The sequence below is a fragment of the Dama dama genome, chromosome 16 (genome assembly GCF_033118175.1).
Source record: "Dama dama isolate Ldn47 chromosome 16, ASM3311817v1, whole genome shotgun sequence".
NCBI classification, from domain to species: Eukaryota; Metazoa; Chordata; class Mammalia; order Artiodactyla; family Cervidae; genus Dama; species Dama dama.
The window spans coordinates 13,681,986-13,702,509 of NC_083696.1; the positions used below are offsets into that span (position 1 = coordinate 13,681,986).

The window sequence follows — 20,524 nt, forward strand, 5'->3', positions numbered from 1 at the left end:
TACTTTCATCAGATATATACCAGCATTTTTCAAAATTATTGTCATCTGTTATTTACTGTCTGGCCTACAGACACACACTTTGTAAAAATTTCCTAGGATTTTCATTCTAGAAATCTTATTTTCAATATTCTTTTCTCTAACAGTTAAGAACATTTTTTGTTATGTAACCACAGTTCCATTATCGCACCTTACAAAATTAGTAATAATTTATTAATATTATCTAATACCTAGTTTGTAATCAAATTTCCCTGATTGTCTAAAAATATCACCTTGCATTTGGTTAAGTATTTAAACATAATGCATTTTTTAAAATGTCCTTTACATGTGATGACAGATATGCTTAATAACTCCATAGGTTAATAATTTACAGCTAGGGATCGACTCAACTGTGGGATTATTTGACTTGTGAGAGTAGGAAATGTAGCTTTTGTAAAGATTTTGAGATAAATATATAGTTACAGGCCAATGACAGGTCTTTTTTCCCTATTAGGTTAATGGCCTTTTCTGGAATGCAGATTCCACTGTGCTTGCAGTTTGGTTGGAAGAACTTCAGAGGGAAGAAAATTCATCTCTGAAAACCTACGGTAAGATAGCACCGATATCTCAGCTTCTGCCCCATAGAGTGAAGTTGAAAGTAGTAGGCTGTAGAGTTTCCTTTGTCCCTTCCACTTAGTCCTGAGATGGATCAAAGACACCTGAGCAGGCAAGTGGAGATGAGGGAGTGGTTATGGAATTTTCATGGGATGATTTCAGTTATGTATCAGGCAGAGTTCCCTAGAGAAATAGAATCAGGGTAGGCTGGCTGGTTGGAAAATTAGTGAAGAGTTGATGTTGCAGTCTTGAGTCCAGAATCTGAGATAAGACAGGCCCACAATCTGGAAACTCGGACAGGATTCTGTGCTACAGTCTTGGGGCAAAATTCCTTTTCCTCTGGGAAGCCTCAGGTTTTGCCCTTAAGGTCATAAACTCTTTGGATGAGATCTGTCCACATTATGGAGGCTAATCTGCTGTACTTAAAGTCAGCTGATTTGAAAGTTTAATCACATCTGCAGAATACTTTCCCAGCAACATCTAGACTAGTGTTCCATCAAACAACTAGACACCATAGCCTAGCCAAGTTGACATATCAAATAACCAAGTCATTATTGCTTTTTCTTCATGGATGATATTACTGTAGCAAATCAGAATGTTAGCCAAAGGAATACTGTGGAAGTGAAAGAGAAATGAGGTTAGATATAAGAAAGAATCTTACAGATTTTAAAAGGTAAATCAAATTGTAAATATTATTTTCAGTATATATGTAAAATGTGAAAACATTAGAAAATAAAGATGGGAAGAAAAAAGTTCTTCCATAATTCTATCACTCAATAATAGTCATTATTAAAATTTTCTTGTTTTCCTAGGTTTTATGTATATGTCTCAGTATAGCTATGATCTCATTTTTGTTAAATATGTAAGTATGATACCTATAGGTTTATAGCTTGCTTTTACAATGTATCTCAAACTATTGCCACTTCAGATATGTGTATCATTTTAAATTGCTATGTATTGCTTTATGCTACTGTTTATTAAATCCTATTTGGTTAGACATTTAAAGTTTTGTAATTTTTCACTGTCATCAATAGCAGTATGCTGAACATTTTTTTCCATAAATCTTTTCATTTATTTTCTGAGTGGCTTTCAAAGCCTTTAATCACTAGAACTTTAGCAGAAATGTTATTTGGAAGTTCATTCATTCATTCATTCATCACAATAGTTCTCGACCCTGGCTGCACCTTTAGGAAAAAAATTGCTATCCAGGCCTCATCTCAGAGTTGCTTTCAGTGTGTTATAGTGGAGACTATATGTCGATATTTAATTTTATTAAAAAGAGCTTCCAGGTGATTTTTTTTAAAGGTGCAGCCAGAGTGGAGAACCACTGATTCACCAGGTGTTCATGGCTGGCCCTGTGATATGCTCATAGGGCAAGTGTTAGTGCAAGGAGAGCTGCAATACCTGTCCTCACAGAACGTGAGTGTGTGATCTAACTTAACCCAGAGCTCAGTGGAAGTGTTTATAATAACCTGGTTCAAGAACTAGGTTGGATTTGCTGTGATTGCTGAGTGAAGAGTTAGTGATCAGGGAGTTGCTTAAAGAAAAGAAATTCCTTAATCCAATTAAAATATTCATTTATGTATGGTGGTGGTGGTGGTTTAGTCACTAAGTCATGTCCAGTTCTTGTGACCTCATGGACTGTGGCCCGCCAGGCTCCTCTGTCCATGGGACTCTCCAGGCAAGAATACTGGAGTGGGTTGCCATTTCCTTCTCCAGGGGATCTTCCTGACTGAGGAATCGAACCCAGGTCTCCTGTATTGCAGGCAGATTCTTTACCGACTGAGCTATCATTTATGATAGCTATCATCTGTTTAATAAAAAGTTGGCTGTGACGTGATTAGGTCTTTTTTTCCCCCCAGCTTTATTGAGATCTAATTGACATGTAACTAGTACATTCAGGAGGTATAATGTGATGATTTGATACACGCATATACACTGAAGTGTTTACCACAATAGGTTGATTAACTCAATCTTCACTTAATAGAATTATCATTTTTTGTTGTTGTTATGGTGAGGCCATCTGAAGTCTACTCTCGTAGCAACTTTCAAGTATACAATACAGTAGTATTAACTGTAGTCACCACACTACATTAGATCCCTGGGACTTGTAACTGAAGGTTTATGCTCTTTGACCAGCTTCTTCCTGCTTCCTGCACCCTGCAAGTTTAGGTCTTGTTCTTTTAAGAGATGTTGCAAAGGGTAATTGCATATAATCTACTGTGGATTTAACTGTATGCAAAACAGCTAGAAGAAAATAGTAAACATCTTAAGCATAATGCAATGTAATGATGCTAGTCTAGTGCTCTTGGGTTGGGCATTTTAATCTAATGGCCGAATTTTATGAAAAAACAGCTCACTAAGGCCCTGTCCTATGTTGGCGGCTTTCCATCCTAACGATCATAAAGTGTGAAGGTAGAGGCAAAAATGAACCTGTATGCTTCTGGCCTTACTGATGCTTAACATCTTTTTTTTTTTCCATTCTCTCCCATAGAGCTCTTTATTTTTTTATTTTTTCATTTATTAGTTGGAGGCTAATTACTTGACATTATTGTAGTGGTTTTTGCCATACATTGACATGAATCAGCCATGGATTTACATGTGTTCCCCATCTGAACCTCTCCCACCTCCCTCCCCATCCCATCCCTCTGTGTCATCCCAGTGCTTAACATTTTATCCTCATGAAAAGCTACACTTTTCAGGTTTTTTTATGTTCACTTCGCTGGTCTTTTAATATTTATTTTTATTTATTTGACTCTGCCAAGTCTTGGTTGTGGCATGTGGCCTCTAGTTCTTGGACTAGGCATCAAACTCGGGCTCCCTGCATTGGGAGCACAGAGTCTTAGCCACTCGGCCTCCAGGGAAGTCCTGCTTTAACAGTTATTGTTAATATTATTATCTTAACAAAGAGGCTGAGCAGAAAGGGTCATTTGAAAAAGAAAAGTGCATCCCCATCCCTCTCTAGCAAATGGTGCGAAGTCTGGTCCTCTGCCCTCTGCCTCTGATGGCCTTCGTTTCATTTTCCCCCGCAGTTCAGCTCTGGACTGTTGGAAACTATCACTGGTATCTCAAGCAAAGTCTGCCCTTCGACACCTGTGGGAAGAGCAAGATTGCGTCTCTGATGTGGGACCCGGTAACCCCGTACCGGCTGCATGTTCTCTGTCAAGGCTGGCATTACCTCTGCTATGACTGGCGCTGGACGACTGACCGGAGCGCGGGAGATAACTTGAGTGACATGGCAAATGTGGCTGTTATTGATGGAAGTAAGGAGCTGAAAAGTGTCTGTGGGCCCGGGAGGGTCTGAGCCGGGGCCTGCAGATGTGGTGGTTTGACTGGAACTGGGGGATTTTTGTTCAGTTGATGATTCTGGTTGTTCGCTTTGTTTTTACTTGTGCTTTTGGTTTGGATTCAGTGGGAACACCCTTCGGTGAGGTGTGTACTCCCCTAAGAACCATAGTCTCTCCTCTCCACCCGCCTCCCCCAACTCCCTGTTGTACTGCAACCATGACCTTTACATGTTTACTTGTCGGGACTTTGAAGACATTGACATTTCTGACCTTGGGTCAAGAGGAAGACTGCAGTAGGCTTGTGGCACTGCTGTGTCAGCCCTGTTTTCGTCCCCTGACTTAGACCTACCTTGACCCCTGCACCACTCTGCTACGTTGCTTTGGTTTTTGATAAATGCTTGTTAATTATATACCTTTCCAATATGTTCAGTTCAGGTCATGACATCTGTCTAGTTCAAGGATGGGATTGGTGTTTTTTAATTAGGTTGAGGGTGTTCGTTTACTGAGGGGGAAGAAACTGGGGAAAGCCATAATTCCCTGAATAGACAGTTCATTTATTGCTGATGACATAAAGGAAAGCTTGCTCCTAAGATTGTAATGTGAGTTGGTGTGCTGATTTATGTTCTATGTAGTAGTCACGATACTGATCTTGCAGTCACACGTTCCGTATAGAGGACTTAAGCAGATACGACTTGCTACCAGATCCGTGCGCAGGGAAGTGCATTAAGGATTTTGGTTTAGTCTGGCTTGGTTGCAGGCCCAGGTTTAAAGCTAGAACTCTGACCTTTTGGCCTGCTTGCCCTAGTACCTGGCACCTGACTCTCCAAGCCCAGAGATGGGCCTGCTCGAGGCCCGGAGGTAGCCAGGCCTATCGTCGAGGGCTGATAGTAGTCAGATACAAACAGAGCCCAGTTTCTTACTTTTCTCCCCTACAATGTGTTTAAGCTTATTCATCATAAAAGCACCAACAATGACTTTTAAAAATGGCTCTGTTTTACAAATTGAACATCCGTGCGTCTAACCCTCCTTCTCTCTTGCTCCCAGACAGGGTGTTGGTGACAGTCTTCCGGCAGAGTGTGGTTCCACCTCCCATGTGCACCTACCGACTGCAGCTCCCACACTCTGTAAATCAGATCATGTTCTCGGCACACCCTGAAAAGAGTAACAACCTTGCTGTCCTAGACTCCAGTAACCAGATTTCTGTCTATAAATGTGGTATGTTCAGAAGCTGTTATCAGGATGTTCTGAATCACATCCCTCCTACACAAACGTCAATTATAGTTTGGTGTTGCCTTCACTCTAGGTTTTCCAAAAATTTTGACATTTATAATTAATATCAGTATTATTGTGCTGTTTAATTGACCTGTAGGGTTTTGGGGGACAGAGATTCAATCCTACTCTGGCTAAGGAGAACAATTCCATTTGCTTTATTGAAGTTGAAGGGTCAGTTTTTTAAGAATAGTACTCAGCTCTAGGAATTAACATAGTGTCCCATTACATCCTTCACATGTTTTACAGTTTTCTTTACCATTGCACACATTTTCAGTTGCTCTCACAGCTTTCCTAGGAACTGTGTCAGAGTGGGGTTTTCCAGGTATATAGACGAGGGAACAGAATGTCAGAGGGTTTGAAGTTTGCTTGAGCAAAAAGGGGCGAGAACCTCAGCTTAGGTGTTTACGTTTCTAACCGGGTTGTCCTTCCACAGCCCACTGCTGTCTCTTTCTAGTTGCTTTCCTCATGTGCTGGAAAAACCTGGAGTTGGTGAATTCTATGGTTGTGCCATGAGTTCTACTGGCGCATGACTGTGGTAACCTTGTTTTCAAATAAGTGTTGAATTCTCAGCCTGAAAGGTGCAGGAATTAAGGAAAGAATTTGAGATGTGGTTATTTTCTAGATTACTTTATTTGTGAAGTGGCTTACCTTTTAGAACCCCATTAACATGCAGGACCTCATGTCGTTTATATCAGGAAAAATGTTTGTAGTTTACTATGACAATATTTGCTTTTTTTTTTTTTTCCCCTAGGTGATAGTCCAAGCATAGACTCTACGGTGAAACTGGGAGCTGTGGGTGGAAATGGATTTAAAATTTCCCTTAGAACGCCTCATCTGGACAAAAGATACAAGTAGGTTGTTCTTAGTTATCTTGGACCTCTGGAAACAGGAGCAGCCAGCCTCTGTCCTAATCTCAGCCAACCATTACTGTCTTATCCTGTGCCTGTTGCTCAGTGGAACAAGAAATAGATACAACACCTGGGCCCTGGTGTTTCACCTTGGTTGGGGAAGTCAGTTATCTGAACGTCATGTATGCTGATAGGTGGTGATGGAGTGTAAGCCTTAAATTGACTTAGAAAACATTCCCCCAACATCCCGTGGGGAGTTTTCTCCAGGGAAAACCCCATGGGAAAGATGGAGATGAAGATGATGGAGCAGAGTGCATTTGCTTTCACAAATGAGGAGTCATACATTGCTAACGTGTGGCTGGCTTAACATAGTGTCTGCTCGATCTCATCCTACAGTGCAGAACTTTTGGTTGCTGTGTTTTGAGGCTCTTGGGTTGGAAACCAGGAGGCATGTTTCCACTGAAACTATACTATAAACAGTTGGATATAGTAATTATGAGTTCATTTCTGTGAAAATCCTGAATTTGATTCTATTCTATTTAATACATCTGTGTTCTTAACTACTGTACTGCGTTGTCTCTCGGGAGCATTTATTCCTAAATTAATGGGGAATAATGAACAAATAACTGAATTTAATATATAATTCTTAAATATGTGCATTATATTTAATAAATGAATATGTTTCCAACCTCTGTATGATTTGGGAACTGACTGTACAATGCTTAGTAGTTTTTCAAAGAACATGTACATGGATTGTTTCATTTCATGGACTGGAAAGAGAGGACAGATTTAAGACAAACTAGAAAGTGTGAGGCAGTTGAGAATGTGGTTTAATTTTGTAAAATTGTGAGGAGGATAGCTCTAAGTCATTTAGAGAAGATTTCATGAAGGGCATGAATAAATTTACCTTTTTAAATTTTTTTTATTTACTTATTTTTTTAAACTTTTTATTTTGTGCAGCTGACTAACAGTGTTGGGATAGTTTGAGGAGAACAGTGAGGGGTCTCAGCCACACATGTGCATGTATTCAATGAATACTTATCTTGAACCTTGAAAAAGAGATAGGTTGAGGATTGCCAGAGAAGTATGGAGACTGTTGGGCGTGGCGGGGAGAAGAGGGTCAGTGAGAACCAGAGGCGTGGATGCACCTGCGTGGGGCTGCACTGCGGTGGAGTGACTTGAGTCCAGGAAGAGCTGACTGAGTGGGAAGATCAGGCTGGTAACCCAGCGTCTTCAGTGAGCACCCAGATCTGCTGCTTGAGCTGAATGGCAGGAAGTAGCCGTCATGAGTTCCCATTTGAAGTAGCAAAAACAAGGCCCTCCACCAGTGTTTAAATGCTACAGGAGGAAGGCATTAGAGACAAATCATCTCTTAAGCTAAGTAGTCATTTTGCTGTGAGACGCTCAGGAAAGGATGCATTCCCTGAGACCTCAATACCTGCTGACTGTTTGGATGCTGGTGAGCGGTGAAAAACTGCTGGACTTTATTTGTTAGGGCCTAGTGCAGTCAGTTTTTCTTGTGTAATTAGTTTCTTGGAGTGGTTTCTTCAGATCTAAAAATCTCAGAGTGTAAGAAACTTAATTTTAAGTAGCAGAAAACATATTCTTAAGCCAGGTAAGCATTATTATTTTTGGATTTTCTAGTATTGGGCGTTACCTTAGGTTTTGTCCCTCCAAATAATGAGGATTTGACTGTATAGAAAGCATTGCATTCTCCATTCAGGACAACTTCAGTGACGTGAAGGTTTTATTCATGCTTTGGAAATTCTTCAATATTTAAAACAGAATTCAGATTGAGGACAGTGAAGCTGAAGAAGTAAACCCACTGAAGTTCAGCCTTCTCACCTGGGTTCAGGAAGACGTTTTCCTGGCCGTGAGCCACAGCCAGTCCGGCCCCCAGTCTGTCATCCACCATCTGACTGTGGCCCCTTCTGAGACGGATGACGAGCAGGGACAGCTCAAAGTCAGGTATTAGAACAATTCCCTGTATTCCACGTGGTCATAAGCACATAAATACAGGCTTTTGTCCTTGGTGAGCATTGGAGTTTTTTTTTTTTTTTGCATTCAGAGGGCAGGGTTGAGGGGTGATTGCTTCTTTTTGTACACACACATTAAGTCTGATTTTTAGCTCTGTCAAAATATAAACTAAAATGCACCAGAATGTGGTAAAAAATAACACAGATGCCAGTAGATGAGGCAAAATGTTTTTAAGGTATATTAAAACTTTTAATTCAACTTATACTTACCTTCTAGAAAGTAATTATTAGCTTAGGAGAATTAGTAACTCATCAATTATAAGATCTCTACATTTGCACTTCATTTTGATGTTATTGTTCAGTGACTCAGTTATGTCTGACTCTTTGCGACCCCATGGACTGCAGCATGCCCTTCCCTGTCCTTCACCATCTCTCGGAGCTTGCTCAAACTCACATCCATTGAGTTGGTGATGCGATCCAATCATCTCATCCTCTGTCGTCCCTTTGTCCTCCCACCTTCAGTCTTTCCCAGCATCAGGGTCTTTTCCAGTGAGTCAGCTCTTTGCATCAGGTGGCCGAAGTATTGGAGCTTCAGCTTCAGCATGAATCCTTCTAGTGAATATTCAGGGTTAAAGTTATTTTGATGTAGTGACTTCAAAATACTTCTAGCCTCCTCTTCTATAATTTTGTTTGACACTTGACTGCGTGTACTACTAGAAAGTCTCCTCTGTTTTTGTTTGCTAAAGTTTCCCAGCTCCCTACCCTGAGTTTCATTTTGATTCCTCACTGCATCCTTGTCACCTAACAGGTCTCATTAATGAATGCTCTCTTCTGTATTGCGAGCCCTACTGTTCAGCAGAATTGTCTGGGAAGCTCTGAGAAATCCTCAGGTTTCCAGTGTCAAAACTCAGCACCTTAGGTATACACTGATAATAATCCCTAGATTCACATGTAATTAAAGGTTCACTGATGAGCTTTAAATCCTGAAAACCGTTGTTGCAAAATTAGGAACCTTTCTTTACTGTACTCATGAAACATACTCCAGTGCTGTTATTACCTTCTAATCTTTGAGTAATAATGCTTCCTATTTTAAAAAAACTTTTGTGAATATGTCTAGATGCAGAATATGTTCTAGCTACGTGCATACTTAACAAGGGCTCCCTTTAGAAAACAGAGCAATTAAAAAAAAAACAGAGCAATTGACATTAGAAATGCCTAAATTATGCATATATCTACTATACAAAATTTGAAATTTTTTATCATTATCTTGTGAACGGTAAATGCCATTATCTCATTTGCTGTAAAGGAAGTGAAAAGCCATTTAAAATACATTTCTGCTGCTTTGACTTCTGTTTCTCAAAAAAGACTATTTCATTCATATAAAATATTAATGTGTTTGATAAATATAAAGTCCCACAATCAGCTTACAGTTCTTCATAGTTAACATTTACTATAACTTATGCTTTGTAAAAGGTACTCTTTTAAGTGCTTTTCCCTGTGTTAACTCACTTATTTTTCATAACACGTCTCTGACATGTACTGTTATCATTTTACAGCTGAGGCACAGAGCAGTTTCAGTAACTTACTGAGATAGTGGAGGTGGAGCCGGGATCCAGGCCCAGCAGTGCACCTCCAGAGTCCATTCCCTTGACTTCCCAGATAATTTATCCTCTCCAAATTTGTGGCTTTTTTTTTTTTTTTTTTTTTGGTAGATTGGTTAAAAACACTGAATATATGTTAGCATTGGCACCACTTGCTTTTATTGCTACCTCCACTTCCTTTCAGACATCTTTACTTTTGGTTCATTGATTCAGAAAAAAATATAACAGCATTAACAGTTTCCCTTCTTCCTATTAATGAGGCCCACAGATTTCTAGGGATGCGTACAGTATAGATACTGAATATGCTTACTTTCCTACAGATTGACTGCTTTATTTAATGTAGTTTGTATTGGGTTGGCCAAAAAGTTCATTCAGGTTTTGGGCACAAGGGTATAGAAAAACCTGAATGAACTTTTTGGCCAACCCAATGTTGGCAGATAAATATTGACACCATATTGTCTACTGAAGGCAGCAAATTGTAATTCACAATGAGTTGCATAAGTTGCTGCCAGAATAGGACTAATGACTTCACACCTGACATACTGACATTGTGAAAAATATGTCACATTGACAGGTAATTTCATTACCTGGGCTTGTGCTTGCAGTAGTTGATCTGTTAGTGTGTATATAAACATATGTGTGTTAGTATGTATATAAACATGTTTATTATGTTTATATTGTATTGAATGAGGCAGTGCAGCACCAGAGGGAAATTGCTTCTTTTTCTGTTTTGCAAAAATCAGTGAATTGTCACTACTTTTGAGAAAAATGGTCTATTCATGTTTTCTTCATCTCCTTTTTTTTTTCCACTCTTCTCAGTTCATCTGTGACAGTGGATGGGGTCATAATCAGTCTGTGTTGCAACCCCAAGACCAAGTCAGTAGCCCTGCAGGTGGCTGGTGGCCAGATATTTAAGTACCTTTGGGGTGAGTAACAGAATGTTGGGAAAGCATGTTTATGACTTACATACATATTTAAATCTTGAGAAAGCATACTTGGGAGTGTTTTACAAGTGCCACATTGATTATTAGGTCTTTTAACTACTCTGGAAATCCTTAATCTGTAGAGTAGAATCAGCATGTGTCTTCTACCTGTATTTTCTCTTGCAATAAACCGGATTATTCTCATGAGTTTCCAAAACACATTTGGAGAATGATTTAAATTGCATGTTAAGTGTTTTAGCAAGCACTGATGGGAGAGTTTTTCACAAAGAGCAGATGAGCTTTTGGTAAACCTCATCTGCCAAACCTGCAGAGTCGCCCTGTCTGGCGGTTGAACCGTGGAAGAACTCTGGTGGCTCTCCTGTTCGGTTTCCGTACCTGTGCACGCAGACTGAATTGGCCATGATTGGAGGAGAGGTGAGTGAACATAAGGCAGAAAAATTGACCTCATGGAGCAGTGACCCAGGAGCTGACAGCATTAAGTAGAAAGAGCGTGTGCTTTGAAAGTGGACCTGAGTATCCAGTAAATCTCAAGGCAACAATGAGAAGTTCGTCACTTTCCTGAACCTCAGCTTCTCAGTTTATGAAATAGGTTTAAGAGGTTGCCTCGCATGTGTCAATAGTAGTTAGTTGATTCCTTTCCTTGGAGGTATAAACTCAAAAATAGAAAAAATGCAGTTGGCAGAGTTATCCCCAGTTGTATAGAACATTCAAAACAGAACACGTACAGAACTAACAAAATTAGTCTCATTAGTAACTTTTGGGGACAACAGAAATGTAATCTTGAAATGGGTATTGAGTAAATTATTAGTCATCAAATATTAGAATTGCCTGTAATTGTGCAGGAGGTAGGATGCAGTGGTTACAGAACAAAACTGCCAACTAGTTCCTGCCCTTCTGGAAGTTTTAATCTAGCAATATGGGTATGGCCATCCCCTCTGATAGGAGAGTGAAGTCAGTGAGCAGGGTGTAAAGGTAGAGCACCAAGAGGATTGATTGAGGCTAATTAGAGGATGGTAGCTGTGAGGATGCAGAGGCCAACTTCTGGTGGTCTGGGAAACTCTCTAGGAGGTAGTGGTATATGTGCTGAGATGTGGAGAAAAAGAAAGCTCTATCTCTGAGAAAGGGAGAATTTTTCAGGGAGGAAGAACTGTGCATATTGTAAATAAACTTAGAGCTCAGCTTATTCAAGGAACCTAATGGAAGCAATGACTAGACGCAGAGGAGTATGCATTTACTAACTTAACAAAGACTGAGAAATTGATGATATTAATCAGGGAGTAATGTGATATGCTTCATGGTTGGAAAGGTTATTCTGGCTGCCCAGTGGGAGTATGTTGAAAGGGACGAGAGTGGAAGTGACTGTTGGAGTGGAGGCAGTGAGGGGTGAAAGGTGATATGTTTGAGATGTGTAGGAGACAGAAATGTCAAGGCTTCCGAGGAATCAGATGGCATCATAGATCACTTTGCCCTGGACCAACCACCTTAGGCATCTTGAGTCCTGATTACAAGGACTTAAATGTGAAATCATAGGACAGTAGAACCATATAACAAAAAAAAAATTTGGTTTCACTAGTTTGGTTAGTTGCTAAGTTGTGTTTGACTCTTGTTTGGTTAGAATTGTTGGTAATTTCATATTTTATTTTTTTGCAGGAATGTATCCTTGGTTTGACTGACAGATGTCGCTTTTTCATCAATGACGCTGAGGTATCATGGCTTGTTTTGATGCTGGATCTTTTTCCATCTTGATTCTAAGTAATATAACTAACTCTCCCCTTTGCCTCCCCAACCTATTGTAGGTTGCATCAAATATCACATCATTTGCTGTATATGATGAGTTTTTATTGGTGACAGCTCATTCCCATACCTGCCAGTGCTTTTGCCTGAGAGATGCTTCATTGAAAAGTAAGTTTTCAGTGTAAAGATAGAAAATAGTCCTTCTTCTAATATCATTTGTCCTTTGAAGTCTCGATAACTTTTATGTTTGTCATGTACTTTGGCTTTTTATCCTGGAGTCCTAGACTGGAGAAAATGTCAAGTTCATTTACTTAGCCTCTAATCTCAGTGTCTCAGTTAAATCATTCCACACCGGTTATCAAAGAGTGGGAGGTCCTTCCTTAAAGCAGCATACCCTGATAAAAAAAATTTTCAGTAAACTTTTTAACTCATATTTTACTTTCAATTACTATATAGATGGCAAACTGGCAATATGCTCAATCTTCTTTGTGGCCACCCTCCATTGTACATCTGAAGGACTCCATCTTGTGGTTTGTAGGAAATTGGTTGCAGTTTTTCCTTGATTCTCTGCACCCCCCTCTCCCATGTGTATGTGTGTGCGTGCGCACAGTTCTGTTATTAAGAAAGAAATGGCCCACTTGTTTTCTTTGCTTCTAACTTGGAAATGGAATCTTTCACTGATGTGATTGGAGTGTACTGATAGAGCTAAGACATAGAGAAGCTGCCCAGTCTTCCCACTGGTTTCCATGTCAGTTGAGAAGTTGTGTTTGTGAATCATGTATGAGGGCTCTGTAAGAGAGGGCAAGATCCTGGGATGAACTTGTTTATCCGAAAGGCTGATGGTCTTGAGGCTGAGTGACAGAGCAATCCGGCCTCATTATTAATCACTTCCTTCTTCGGATAGCGTGCTGTTTCAGTTGCAGTTAATGGGGAGTAGCTTGTCTTGACAGTGATTCTCAAGGCTTGGTCTGTGGTGTCTCTAGCGTTGCAGGCAGGTCTGAGCAGCAGCCACGTGCCTAGTGGCGAGTCTCTGCGGAAGGTGGAGAGGGGTTCACGCATCGTCACTGTTGTGCCTCAAGACACAAAGCTTATATTACAGGTACACTGATTTTTCAGGCTGTGTTTCTGATTGTTGTTTGGCAGTAAATACCAGACAGTTCTTGTGGATTATATTTTATCATTTGTATTAATTTATTATAAGCCTTTCCTTGCTAAGTTCTTTATTAGCTTTATACAAAGGAGTGTTAAAACAGGCTTTTCCCAGTAAGGCTAAGAGGGAAACCTCTTAAAAGTCAAAGTAAATTTTGAGCACAACTAGATTTTGCCAAAAGTGTGCTCATTTTACAATGTTGTGTTAATTCTCGAAGAAGAGTTAGGTAAAGTTGTATATTCTGGGTATTTAAATTTTTTTCTGTTTAATTAAACATGTTGTTGATTTGATTTATTTATTTTAAGATGCCAAGGGGAAACTTAGAAGTTGTTCATCATCGAGCCCTGGTTTTAGCTCAGATTCGAAAGTGGTTGGACAAGTAAGTACCATGTATATGATTAGTTAGGTTATTGTTATGAATTATGTGTGAAGGCAGCAAGTCTTTCTGTTAAGATTTTTAAAACTTAAAAAGTATTTAAATATTTCATTACAGATATCTTCAATCAGATTCTCAGAGGCTTTCTTCTTTTGGCACGTAGATTCTTAAATTGTATGGTGTAGAAGACATTCCTAGCAGAAGGAATGATGAGGCTCGTTGTATGAAACAGCTTCCTAGCCCAGGGTGATCCATATGGGCTTTAGATGGCCTGTGAACCCAGGGCAATTTTATGCTATCCTGTATCTGTGTATTTATCTGGGCAGAAGGTCCAAGGCTTTCAGCAAACTTAGAAAAAGTCCTATGACCCCAAAATGCCTGAGCCACTGTTGTGAGGGAAATGATCCATTGTTTGAATCTTTGAATTTGGGGGAAAGTTTATATTGGAAAGATAGATGTTTACTAACATTTTGTTAAAAAAGAAGATAGCCCTAAGTTCCATAAAGATTTTCTTATGTGAGTGTGTGGGGATCAAGTCCTTGGGTGGCCTTGATGACTAAGTTGTCACACCATTTAGGAAGTAAATGAACCTGGTGCCTGATTTTTTTCATTCTGTGATTTCAGAGCAGAAATCCAGTAGTAGTTGGGCTGTAGTCTTAATTTTAACTGGTTTATATCCTTATGAAAATGTGCTAGGTCCAAGGAGCTGAGTTTTTGTGAAATGCCCCCCTCTCTCCATTTTCCGTCTCTCCCCAGACTTATGTTTAAAGAAGCATTTGAATGCATGAGAAAACTGAGAATTAATCTCAATCTGATTCATGATCACAACCCTAAGGTAACATTCTAAATCTGATATTTATCATAGTATACTTTAGGCTTGAATGAATATGATCTGAACTAAAATGTTTTGTCTTTTTTTTTTTATTCTTTTTTTGGGTAGGTGTTTCTTGAAAATGTGGAAACCTTCATAAGACAGATAGACTCTGTGAATCATATTAATTTATTTTTCACAGAATTGAAGTAAGTATTTTGAATAGTTCATGAGTATCTCATCCATAATTTTCTCTTTTCTGGTTAAGGAAATCGAACAGATAAATAGAGGAGAAAATTTACTTTCAATATAATCTTTTAAATCTCTAACTCTTAGATGCCACATATACTGGATGTTTACTTTTTTCCCTTCTTTTTAAAACTGAAACTTTAAAACATGTCATGTGAATTATTCTTTGACTTATATTTAGGTATACATATAAAAACTATTAATTGAAATAAATGGCTTCTTTTTCTGCAATGACTTTTATCTAAGCTTGTAAATGAAAAATTTTGAACATATAAGAAAGTTGAGACAGTTGTCCAGTGAGCATCCTATACCATCACCTAGATTCTACAGTTCATATTTTTCTGTATTTGCTTTATCACTATCTACCATCTGTCCATCCACCGTTCATCTTCATTTTAAATAAATTTAAGATAATTTTAGACAATTTTAAATCCACTTTCCCTGTCAGTACTTCGCCTTGTGTGACATTAACTAGAGTGTATTCTTTGTGTACAGGTCTCACCCCCTCCACATCAAATTTATCTATAGCAAAATGCACAGATTATAAGTACTATTCACTGAGTTTTGACAAAATGTATACTTCCGTGTAGTCCTGGCCCCTATCAAGATAGAGAACATTTCCTTCTCAGAAAGTTCCTCGAAATCCCTTTGCATTTATTCTTTCCCCACCCTTTTGGCAACTGCTTTTTTGAGTTCTTCACTGAAGATCAATTTTGCCTGTTCAGGAATTTCCTAGAAATGAATTGTATGTCATAGTATTGACTTTTCTGTGTAAGTAAAGCTTCTTTCATTCAGCATGTTATCTGGAGATTCATCCATGTTTTTACATGTATCACTAGTTATTTATTGTCCAGCAGTATGCCATGAAAAAGAAAGTGAAAGCGTTAGTCACTCAGTCGCGTCCAACTCTTTGTGACCATAGCCCACTGGGCTCCTGTCTCCATGGAATTCTCCAGGCAACAATACTAGAGTGGGTTGCCAATTCCCTTCTCCAGGGATCTTCCCGACCCAGGGATCGAACCTGAGTCTTGGGCATTGCAGGCAGACTCTCTACCATCTGAGGCGCCAGGGAGGCACAGTATGCCGTAGTGTAAACATATGCAGCTTACTGCTTCACTCTCTTGTAGGTGGGTACCTGGACTGGGCCCCGTTTGGGGCGTATCAGTGTAACATCTGTAAATGTTACCATTTAAATCTTCTGTGGATATGTTTCACTTCTCAGTAAGCTTCTCCATATTTCACTAGATATGAATATTTTTAGAATTAACTGCCTTCCAAAAGCATTTTTATTTATTATCTCATCAACACTCCTACATATGTGTTAGTAGTTTGATAGCTGGGACATATGTTTGGTTTATGACCTTTTAATACACACTTGTTCTTAGGGAAGAAGATGTTACAAAGACCATGTATCCTCCACCAGTTGCCAGCACTGTTCCACTCTGCAGCGATCCTGATGAGAAAAAAGTAGACCTCATCTGCGATGCTATGAGAGCAGCGATGGAGAACGTAAACCCTCACAAGTACGTGTGCTGTCCTGAGTTGGCATCTTTTGAATAACAGATGCATAGTAGTTTTTCTTCAGCTTGTTCATCGTTCTTATTGTGCTGTCCTTCACTGACCACTGCAGGTACTGCCTGTCAATACTCACCTCTCACGTGAAGAAAACTACCCCAGAACTGGAGATTGCGCTGCAGAAGGTACACGAACTTCAAGGTAGAGACATGTTGACAGTCCATGTGTATCGGGGCCCCGACTGACATCGGGTCTTCAGTCTTCAGGAGATAGCCCTGACGAGGAAACAGCACCACATCACCAATTCAGCCTGTGGCCTTTTGGTCTCCACTTTAAGACCTGGGTCCGTTTGTTTTGAGTGCTACCCTACAAAGCGTGTACAAAATCGTCAAAGGACTGTTTTCCGTCCAGTGTCCACTTCTGTCAGGAAAATGTGTTACTTCCTCTTTTTGGTTATGCTGCTAGGTGTGTGGGTTTTTTCCCCAAATGATTTTGTTCTGTTTCCTTACACATGGACAGGAAATGATCCCCCGGTCCCTGACGCTGTGAGTGCCGAAGAGGCCCTGAAGTATTTGCTGCTTCTGGTAGATGTTAATGAATTATATGACCATTCTCTTGGGACCTATGACTTTGATTTGGTCCTCATGGTAGCTGAGAAGTCACAGAAGGTATGTGGAGTTACTCCTTCGACACAGTTAGCATTTCTGTTTATGCGAACGTGATAGTGTGAAGCAGTGCTCCTGACAGTGCAGAGTTTGGGCCGAAGTTAAAGCTGTGAGTACAGGCCTCCAGGCAGATCTGCGAATCTCCAGGGTCCATACTTACAGGTTCATTCTCTATCACTGTTCTGGGCTTATCAGAGTGTTTTGATTGCTAGATTGAACAATTGAAATAAAGCTATTTGATTGTTTTCAAGCTTACAAGCAAAAATGAGAACAAATTCTCCTCTTATAAAGGAATATAGCAGGTGATTTATATTCCAGTCCAGCTTTATCATGGAGCATCTTTTTCCAGTGGAAATTGGGAACCTGGAGAATAGAAGGGTTTGAGGCCTCTTCGTCTCACCTTGACATGCTATGGTCCAAAAGTTTGAGCACCACTGGTTTGCACATTTTTTATCTGTGTTTTTTTTTTTTTTTTTTTTCACCCTCAGTTTCAGCCCCTGTCATTCCTTTCTTTGCTCTTGCCAGAATGACCTTCCCAAAGAGGAAAATTTGATCCCCATTCCTCTGCTTACAATCCTTTATGGGCTCCCCCTTCCCCCTAGGAAGAAGTTCAGAGGCTATACCCTTAAAATCCCTTCAGTGATCTGGTACTTGTGTATCTCTCAGTTCTCCTCTCTTGATGTTACCCCTTTTCTCTGCAGTGGATGTAAGGCAGTACTTTTGTCTCCCAGCTGCCACATACCTTTGCAGGCACTCTCATCCTCTCTGTTCACCTGGCGGATTCTCCCTCATCTTGGCTGAAGGAAGCCCAGGTGACATTTTTTCAGTAAACCATTCTTGCTGCCTCCCTGCACAGCATCCAGGGACTGAATGAGATGGCCTTCCCATGTGCTTTTATGGCACCCAGTGCCTGCCGGGTGTACCGGTCTATCTCCTCTACTAGATTTTAAGTTTCTTGAGAATGAGGGAACCTTGTTTTCCATATTAACCTATGAAACAATTGGTATTGTGAGATTTAGCTAAGAGTTAGTCATAACTAAGAAACTAAGAACACCCATATGTTAAGGCATTTTTTCCAAATGTGGTTTTATGTAGTTTGATTTTTTATATAATTAATATATTAATACACTGTATATTTTGAAGAGGGCTCTGTGGTAGCTCAGATGGTAAAGAGTCTGCCTGCAGTACATAAGACCTTGGTTTGATCCCTGGGTCAGGAAGATACCCTGGAGAAGGAAATAGCTACCTACTCCAGTATTCTTGCCTGGAGAATTTCTTGGACAGGGGAGCCTGGTGGGCTACATACAGTCCATGGGTTCGCGAGGAGTTGGACACAACAGAGCAACTAACAGTTTCACTTTCACATATTTTGAAAATGATGTAGCTTTTGATTTATTGCTATAATTAACTGTATATTTTTATTTTTAAAAGTAAGTATAATCATATGCACTATAATTATCCTTTAAAAAATTTTTTTTAGGATCCCAAAGAATATCTTCCATTTCTGAATACACTTAAGAAAATGGAAACGAATTATCAGCGGTTCACTATAGATAAATACTTGAAACGATATGAAAAAGCCATTGGCCACCTAAGCAAATGTGGTAAGTGTGAGGGTTAGTATATTTCTGTTCAAATATTCTTTGGTAGGGTATAAATTGAAATCAGATGTTAGTTTAGACAGACTGATGTCAGTTTCTACACCTGAAAAGGTTAATAACCGTGCCTGCAGACCTTATTTTTGTCAGTTTTGATAAGCTGAGGGTACAACAGATGTCTCTGAGTGAGCTTGGGGAGGCCCATAGCTCAGATCCTTTGTGATCACCTTTGAAATTCACTTCCATGTCTCAAAATCAAAATTGGTTGATGCTTCGTTCTTCTCGTGGTGTGTGCAAACACCCTAAGGAGACCCAGCTTGTCTGAGTGGCCATGCCTCCTGTGCCCTGAAGGGCACAGTTCTGACTGGCAGTCGGGTGAAGTAGAACCAGCGCGATGCCGGGTGTTCCGTCACCCGTGCCTGGCTGGTGCCGGAACCTCGGCCTTCAGTATTCGTGATTTTTCCCTGAAGGCTGAGACAGGGGCAGGACGAGTCAGCTGAGGTGCTTGGATTCAGATCTGTCTTCCTTGGGGAATCAGGTTCATCTGGGCTGGCCTGGGACTCAGGCGTGTGTATATGGTTAATAAGCTCCCTAGATGATTCTTATTAAGAAGGCTGAGAAAACGCTGGGCTGGATGGTCATTTCTCAGGGGCCGTGTAAAATTCCTTTTGAGCACAACTCTGATCCCAATTAGTGCTTCTCAAATTTCAGAATCTGCGGCAGTGCTCATTAAAGTTCACATTCCTGCATTCCATTTCTCTAGATACTCTAATTATGCAGGTCTTAAAGAGCCCCCTTGTTGATTTTATGTAAGGACCAGTGGTAGAGATGAAATCCATTACACTTCCCCAGTCTTAAGCTTGTGTGTGTGAATCTTATTCCTGTAGGACTGGAGTACTTCCCAGAATGCTTAAACTTAATAAAAGATAAAAACTTGTATAACGAGGCTCTGAAGCTCTACCCACCGAACTCACAGCAGTACAAGGTGTGTGACATGAAATGAGAGCTCCCGATTTTGCTCTGTGCTTCTGTTGGAAAGGGGTGAGGATCCTGTGTCCCTAACACTGTCCTTGGTTTCAAAGTTAATCTTCAAACTAATTACCCTTATCTTGAATTTACCCGAGAGAATAGCCCTCACCTGTTCTTCTCGTGAAGAAGTTGCTCAGGCCAGAAACCTAGGCACTGTCGCTGGATGCTCATCGGAAATACCATGGCGGCTTCCATCCTGCCGCCTCCAGCCCAACCTCACTGAGCATCCTGAATAGTGCATCTTTCCCGTATAATTCTGCATGAAGTTTGGTTTGTTTGTTTAAACAAACAGGTGTCTGTTTAGCTTTTCTCATATGCTAGATACTTCGCTTATCAGCTACATGAATTCTCACAACAGCCTGATAGGTGTTGTGCACAGTTTTTAAATGAGGAAGCACTTTGCCCAAGAACCTACGGTATGGAGCCCATGCCATCATCACCACCATTTTCAGTTTGTCCACAAATCACACACATCCTTCTGTGATCTGGCCGCTGCCTCCTCTCGAGCATCGGCCGCCTCTGCTGGCCCTCTGCCTCCCCGTCCTCTAGTCCTCCCCGTCCTTCTAAACTCTCGGCTCTCCTCTGCCAGAAAACCAGTCCTGGATGAGGTGCCAAACACTGAGCTCCCAGCACACTTCATTCTTGCCTTGGGGGTGGCATTCATCAATCTGCTGTGTACTGATTTTTTCCCCTCACCAGGCTGTGGGTTCCCTTAAGGGCAGGGACCCCGTGTTATATCCCTCTGTTGCCCTGCCTAATGCTGAGCTTGGGGAACAGAGAATTTGGCCAAAGGCCACCTCTTTGCTCTCATTTTCTTTATCCGTTCCTCTCCTGTGCTCTCTGCTCCAGTCATACTGGCCTTGTTATTCCGTCCTGTG

The 20,524-nt window shown here is 40.4% G+C and overlaps 1 protein-coding gene across 1 annotated transcript in view; it reads left to right on the forward strand.

The window, feature by feature from the left end:
- The window catches only part of ELP1 (elongator acetyltransferase complex subunit 1), a 56,932-nt gene that overhangs the window by 14,295 nt on the left and 22,113 nt on the right, over nucleotides 1–20,524 (forward strand). The window contains exons 10-27 of the mRNA XM_061163472.1: nucleotides 491–584; nucleotides 3,624–3,854; nucleotides 4,923–5,093; nucleotides 5,902–6,001; nucleotides 7,784–7,966; nucleotides 10,395–10,501; nucleotides 10,830–10,933; nucleotides 12,170–12,223; nucleotides 12,316–12,421; nucleotides 13,237–13,352; nucleotides 13,709–13,782; nucleotides 14,536–14,614; nucleotides 14,720–14,799; nucleotides 16,225–16,362; nucleotides 16,470–16,555; nucleotides 16,874–17,022; nucleotides 18,500–18,623; nucleotides 19,505–19,602. Of these exons, the coding sequence (XP_061019455.1) occupies nucleotides 491–584; nucleotides 3,624–3,854; nucleotides 4,923–5,093; nucleotides 5,902–6,001; nucleotides 7,784–7,966; nucleotides 10,395–10,501; nucleotides 10,830–10,933; nucleotides 12,170–12,223; nucleotides 12,316–12,421; nucleotides 13,237–13,352; nucleotides 13,709–13,782; nucleotides 14,536–14,614; nucleotides 14,720–14,799; nucleotides 16,225–16,362; nucleotides 16,470–16,555; nucleotides 16,874–17,022; nucleotides 18,500–18,623; nucleotides 19,505–19,602 (2,094 nt within the window). The remainder of the gene's footprint in view (nucleotides 1–490; nucleotides 585–3,623; nucleotides 3,855–4,922; nucleotides 5,094–5,901; nucleotides 6,002–7,783; nucleotides 7,967–10,394; nucleotides 10,502–10,829; nucleotides 10,934–12,169; nucleotides 12,224–12,315; nucleotides 12,422–13,236; nucleotides 13,353–13,708; nucleotides 13,783–14,535; nucleotides 14,615–14,719; nucleotides 14,800–16,224; nucleotides 16,363–16,469; nucleotides 16,556–16,873; nucleotides 17,023–18,499; nucleotides 18,624–19,504; nucleotides 19,603–20,524) is intronic.